Below are 6,040 nucleotides of genomic sequence, written 5' to 3'. Positions count from 1 at the left end.
TGCGGTTGTTGTTGCTGAGAATTCCCCAGGCATGTGTCTGTCCTCCTGGTTGAAAACCGTTTCTCAAGCTCAGCAGTAGCTGAGAAGCAAACCCAGCATCCCTGTATGATTTCCTTTTTTTTTTATGCGGAAACATTCGAACCAAGATCAAAACAAAATTCGATTTGGTGTTTTTAAAAAAACAAACAAGCAAAAAACACCAGTCTCACTTTAAAAATCGAATCTTCTAAAATAATAATGCACTGGTGTCGAGCATTAACCAATGAGTGTAAGGAGAATTACGTCACTCTTAGAGGTGTTACGAGATGTGGTTAGCTCAGGAAATGGGGGCTCAAACCACCAGCTTTTTTTTAAAGCTTACTTACTGGTCATATTTCTCCAATAACAGAAGAATCAAGTGTAAAGTGGTTTAGCATCTCATCACTGCAGCTTTTTTGACCGAGGCCTGTAGCTTTCTCAGTTTTTAAATCAATATATGGACATGCGTGAACCCCCCTACCCACCCTGTTGTGTTTGGCTCATCATCCACCATCATCATCACCTCATTCAGAGCAGGGGAACGTGGCTTTAGGTCCTCACTATGTGCAGAGAAACGGATTTTTAGCATCTTTTTTTAACAAACGATTTCCTGTCAATCATTTAATGGCATCTTATAATGTTAGGCTGTAAGAAAGCTCTGGTTTGCTGTGCGGAGTAACAAGCAGCGGCGTTATGTCAAACGCTCAAAACAACCCACATTATCTAACCTGGTGACAATGTTTTTAAAACTAAGTGATATTTATACTTGGACAACAGATAAATTATAACCCAGCTCGCACTTGTACCAATACGGTCAGAGGTCAGGTGATCATTGTTTGCAGATTTCACTCATGTGTGACCTTGTGTGTAACAGCCGTGCTGGTCAGTGCACGAGTTTAAACAGGTGTGTAAAAACACAAACCCGTGTGAGTGAGGGGATGAACTGGCTCCTTAAATGGAAATCGGTCTGAGATCAAATATAGTCTGTGTCTTATGTTAAAAGCACATTTTTAATGCTGAAACCCGAAGTTGTATTTTTGTTATTTAGCTCTGTATTTAATCACGTTTATAGGCAAAGCTGTCCGCCTCCTTGTCAGCCGTAGTTAGTGTACCTGGTATGTGTTCATGTAACCGGCAGACTAATTATTACACGCGCTCAGTTAGATATGACACAGACTCTAATAGTGAATAACTTTGTGTGAATTCTCTGAGGTAAGTCTTTTCCACATGTAGACTAGCTTGCACACTAATAACATGTATATTTTGGTAGCATTGTGTTTAGAGTAGGCAGGATATTGGACGACCAACAAACAGGAAATGGTCAAAGGCAGATTTGAAACCGGGCCCCAGTGAAAGACATTGTGGCCTGTGAGTCACCTACGCAAACCAGTGAACTAAATCCACGGCCACACGTCTGCCCTTCCACAGACAGACAGTGTCTGTGTCATGTTTCTCGTTTATGGGCTATGATTGCTTGCATTATCATTGCGCAGTGTCTATGGCCTCACAGTGCTGGAATTAGCGCATCAACACCATTTAACTCACATTTCTTTTTTTAATGTCAACAATATTAATAATATATAAACAACATTCATCAGACCACATATTTAAGAAACTCGCGTATTCCAGTCATTAAGATCCCAAATGTCTCCATCAGCCTGGAGGTCAGGGAGCTTAAGTCGGGACCAGCCAGGACAGGGAACGGTCCCTCCGACCACTGCGCAGCTCTGCTGTTAATCAGCATGTAGTTCACCAGGAAAAGGCAGAAAAGGTCAAAAATAGACCCAAGTATAAACATGCTGATGTTCCATCTTGCTGCTGCTGCATGACTGTAACATTCCCATATCAGGATGAAGCCTCACGGACTGATGTGATGGCGTAAAGGGCCCTTCCTAGCTGAGAACATGTTCCTGTTACAAATAAAATCCCAATGAAGACCGGCTTTTTCCCTTCAGGCGTCCTCCGCGTTGCCTTGACATGAGCTCTGGTCATGTGAGAAACTCCTGACTGCTACCGGCTGAGTTTCCTCTTGCAGGACTTCAGGGACTTGCGAGACTTCCAGGGAAATGATGGTCTGAGCCGTCATCGTTCTCTCCCTGAAGGGCAAAAAAGAGCAAAGAGAACAAATAAGCTCATTTGCCTCCTTTCTGAGGCGTCGTGGTGGCTGGCATTTCCAAATCACTGAAAAGGAAAGTCATTAATATTCACGAAGCCGCACTTTCATCTTGAAATCACACACCAACTGTCCACAGCGATCCCTCATTGAGTCACGGTGTAGTAATAGCAGTTGTAGTGATGGAGAACCTGAAGCAAATGAGCTTTGTTTTACACGTTTATCTCAAAATTAGTCACCCGTCTACAGAAAGTTCCCTTTTTGACTGTTTCTAATATGTGAACATTAATTTGCATTGTTTTACATACATGGCACACTCAGTTTTACAGAGAACTGCAGTGCATGGACATTACCAGACGATAGGGTGAATCACGCAAACACTCCTGCCGTAAACAAACTCAGTGAAATCCTGTCTCGGTTTACTGGATTTTACAGTCAGCGTCCTATTTATTGACTAAAAGGCAAAAACAATGTAAAGTATATTCTGGGATGAGCTGTGACGGGATTGCCCCCCTCGTCTTCTGGACATCTACTTTCAAATCAAACTATTGTCACATAAAATCTGACAACAACAAGTTTTTGTCTTTATGTTTTTCCCCTTTCTACTTAGTTGCTCCATGTTAAGGATTTCTACATTCATTGATTGGTAAACTGAGCTCAAAGCCGTCCAAACGCCATTTGTTCACACTGAGAAGCTGTGAGCTCAGTGAAGGTGAATTGTGCGACTGCAATAGTAATCTTTACCCATTTGCCAGTGTACCTTTACTGCTGTAAATATTATAACTAGATCACAGTCTGATTAGCGGATTAGATAGCTGTGTGACTAATTAAAGGTAAAGATCAGACTAAACCAGTGGAGGAACTTGTGTGATGATGCCTCACAGCAACAAGGTTCTGGGTTTTTAGCCTCCAGAATGGCTTTGTGTGTGCACTTGGCATGTTGTCCCAGTGGCCTATGTGGTTTCTGAGTGCTCCATCCATAGTCCAAAGACGTGCACGTTAGGTTATCCGTTGGTTCTAATTTAGCCCTACAGGTTAGAACTGTGCCCTACTGTGTCCGTGTCAACCCTGTGATGGGCCAGCGACAGCAGCAATAGGCTCGAGTCACCCACTGTGGTTAAACGGTTAAGAAAGAGGGAGGGTGAAGTAACATGAGTCATGCAACTGCTTGTTGCACAACATCTTTAAGCAATTAATATCTAACATCTGTGGTCCTGCTTTTAGATGAAGCTGACTTTGAAAAATACTGAGCACACCTTTGGTAATTTTGTGGTGACCCTTATCACTGCGTAAAGGAAAACAGAGGGGCAACTTGTTGCCAGGTGAATGTCAGAAGATCACACTGCCTGACGCAATGATCGGGATATTAAAGCAGGACTGTAGAGCATCGACCTTAAAAGATGAAGGCACGTTTGAAAGTTCAGTGGTGCACTGTGACCCAGGGAATGGTGCAGTGATCACAAGAGTTAGACATTAGACTAAAAGTCTAATTACTTTGTTGGACTATTGTGGAGGTTTTGCAGGCGGTTCTGCGTTCAGGAGGTTCCGTGTGGAGTTTGCATGTTATCTCGGTGGCTGCGTGGGCTCTCTCTGGGTATTCCTACCATGTTAGCTTAACGTGCTGTAGTGTGACTGTGGGCGTGCACGGTTAGTATGTCTCTCTGTGAACCCTGCATCTAGACCTGCGGCAGCTGGGATAACGACCCTGAACTGAATGAGTGGATCCATGCACCTGTCCACTTTGTGGAGAGGGTCACTTGAAAACAACACACATTATTGAACATTATTCTATGTCTGTCCTAAAGGACATTTCTTTCTATCGCTTTTATCAAAACACTTAAATTAAATGAGGGGTTATTATTATTATTTTTTAGAACTTTTTTAGAAGCCGTTTTTATGATGGTCTTTTCCCCTTTAATTAGCCACTTGTCTGTATATCATCTATAGACGCAGACAGAAAAGTAGAAACTGATGGAATATTGCAATTTTGACCATTAAGGGGTTGTAAATACATTTAATGAATGGATGAGCCCGGACATACCTCGTTCTGTAGGGCACATGAGACCAGTTAGCACGCACAGTCCAGCCCAGGACACTCTTCAGATATCGGGAACAGCAGGGGAACCTGCGACTCAACTGCTCCAGAAGTTCCTCTTTACGCAAACCGTAAACAACTGGCGCAACGCACTGGGCCAGACTGAAGAAAGCAAAAATGACAACGGCGGACAGCTCCTTGGTCTCCCGCTGAATAAACGCCCGCTTGTAGAGAATTGAAAGCACGAAGTTCACAAAGTTGGGGAGCAGGTAGACAGCGAGCTGGGAACCGTGAAGGGCGATCGTTCTGCATCCTGCCCGATTTCTGCGATTGAGGACCCCGAGCCGCCGTCCCTCCATGAGTATCCTCACGTAGCTGTAGAGAATGATCAGCGTGCACAGCCCTATAAAGAGCACCTTCTGTAGTTCGCCTTTCTTCAGTTGCTCCCGGCCGCACTCGCCCCGATCAGGCGCACCACTGTCTTTAAAAAGCAAACTGAGGGGGATCACCAGCGCCACCATCCAGGTAAACACTCCAAGGAGCCAGGGCCAGTGGCCCTTATTGCACACAGAGCTGTAGCGCATCGGGTGGCACACGGCGCAGAAGCGGTCCAGAGCCATCGCGGTGAGCGTCAGGAGGATGTTGGACGCGCTGCTGATCAAAATGGTAATCATTGCCATGCACGCAGAGCGGGACAGCCGCGTGTCCAGGTGGATCTGGTAGTAGAACACACTGCTCATGCCCAGGTGAACCAGCGCGGACACCAGCAGGTGGAAAATGAGCACGAAGCGGGCGTGACGCCGGAGCCGCTCCTCGCGCAAGATAGTCCAGTTGATGATGAGGTTGAAGAAAAGCAGCACGGAGAAAGAAACCGTGGACACGTAAAAGCGTACGCAGGTGTAGTCGCTGACCTCCGTGGTGTTGTTCCGTGACATTATTCTTCATCGGGGTTTGGGTGGATTTACAAGATAATGACGGAGGCAGCGGTGGAGCTGATGGGGAAGACAGTTTGTCCGCCGCATGTTCCTCTCTGTCTGCTGCTCTGTCACTGCAGACCCAGACATCCGCTCTCTCTCTCTCCCTCTCTCTCTCTCTCTCTCTGTCATAGGCAGGCCTACTTGTGTCACGTGTCTGTATGAGGTCTTTTGGTAAACAATAAATTCTCTATAGGTGTTGCGACTTTCATCTGTAAATAAAGCCGCGGCCGGCTGAGTTGGTTGTGTCCCTGTGACGCGCCTCCAATAATCCATAATGGGTCGTACTTGTACTTTGCACATTTATTTTAAGAACAAAACAAAAACAAACATTTGCGCTTTCAATCAATTTACAAATAGCGCATGGATTAACTGGTGTGCCAAAAAATGACGGTCAACAGAAAAGTTTGCCCAAAAACCACTCACCCAAAACCTGCTGCGAACACCGACATCAGGTAAATAGACTGTGACCACACCCACATACCATCACCTGAGACGCAGGTAAAGCTATACACCTGTGCCACCAAAACAAAAAGGAAAAACATAAACATTGACTTTGGCTCTTACAATAGGCTTTATCAACCATCCTCACACCGGCCTCCTTTCTAACTCCAATCCCAGCCAAACCTCGACATCCACTCTTAACACCCCCGCAGTTTGCACGTGGCCTTTGGGAGAAGTTCAAATCTAACACAATTGCTGCACATTTACACCCCACGCAGTATTAATTACCAGTGATTAAGTTAAATTCTATTAGTCCTCTTTGTCTTTTGAAACGACAGAAGAATTCAGGTTTAAAACGGATCAGCAAAATTAATTTAAAAAGAGCTTTTGAAACATTTTGATATTATTATTAAATATAATATTAATATTAATTATTATTATTATTATTATTAAAAT

The 6,040-nt window shown here is 44.4% G+C and overlaps 1 protein-coding gene across 1 annotated transcript; it reads right to left on the bottom strand.

The window, feature by feature from the left end:
- Nucleotides 1–1,553: 1,553 nt before the first annotated feature.
- LOC309700235 (olfactory receptor 51E1) lies at nucleotides 1,554–5,228 on the bottom strand. The gene is made up of 2 exons (XM_082523690.1): nucleotides 4,173–5,228; nucleotides 1,554–2,114 (listed from the first exon to the last, which is right to left on the bottom strand). The coding sequence occupies exons 1-2, from the start codon at nucleotides 5,099–5,101 to the stop codon at nucleotides 1,970–1,972; spliced, it is 1,074 nt and encodes a 357-aa protein (XP_082379816.1). The 5' UTR covers nucleotides 5,102–5,228; the 3' UTR covers nucleotides 1,554–1,969.
- Between the last annotated feature and the right edge of the window lie 812 nt (nucleotides 5,229–6,040).

The sequence above is a fragment of the Aulonocara stuartgranti genome (genome assembly GCF_965226115.1).
Source record: "Aulonocara stuartgranti genome assembly, chromosome: 3".
Classification (NCBI taxonomy): Eukaryota; Metazoa; Chordata; class Actinopteri; order Cichliformes; family Cichlidae; genus Aulonocara; species Aulonocara stuartgranti.
The sequence above is the reverse complement of the archived record's forward strand: the minus strand, read 5'-3'. Positions and strand labels throughout refer to the sequence as shown.

Bases quoted from the DNA above. Each gene is read 5' to 3' on its own strand.
- LOC309700235 (XM_082523690.1), bottom strand. From the start codon at position 5,101: ATGTCACGGAACAACACCACGGAGGTCAGCGACTACACCTGCGTACGC. The intron at 2,115-4,172 runs GTATGTCCGGGC...TTTGCCCTTCAG, and splicing joins CATGTGCCCTACAGAACGAG to GGAGAGAACGATGACGGCTC.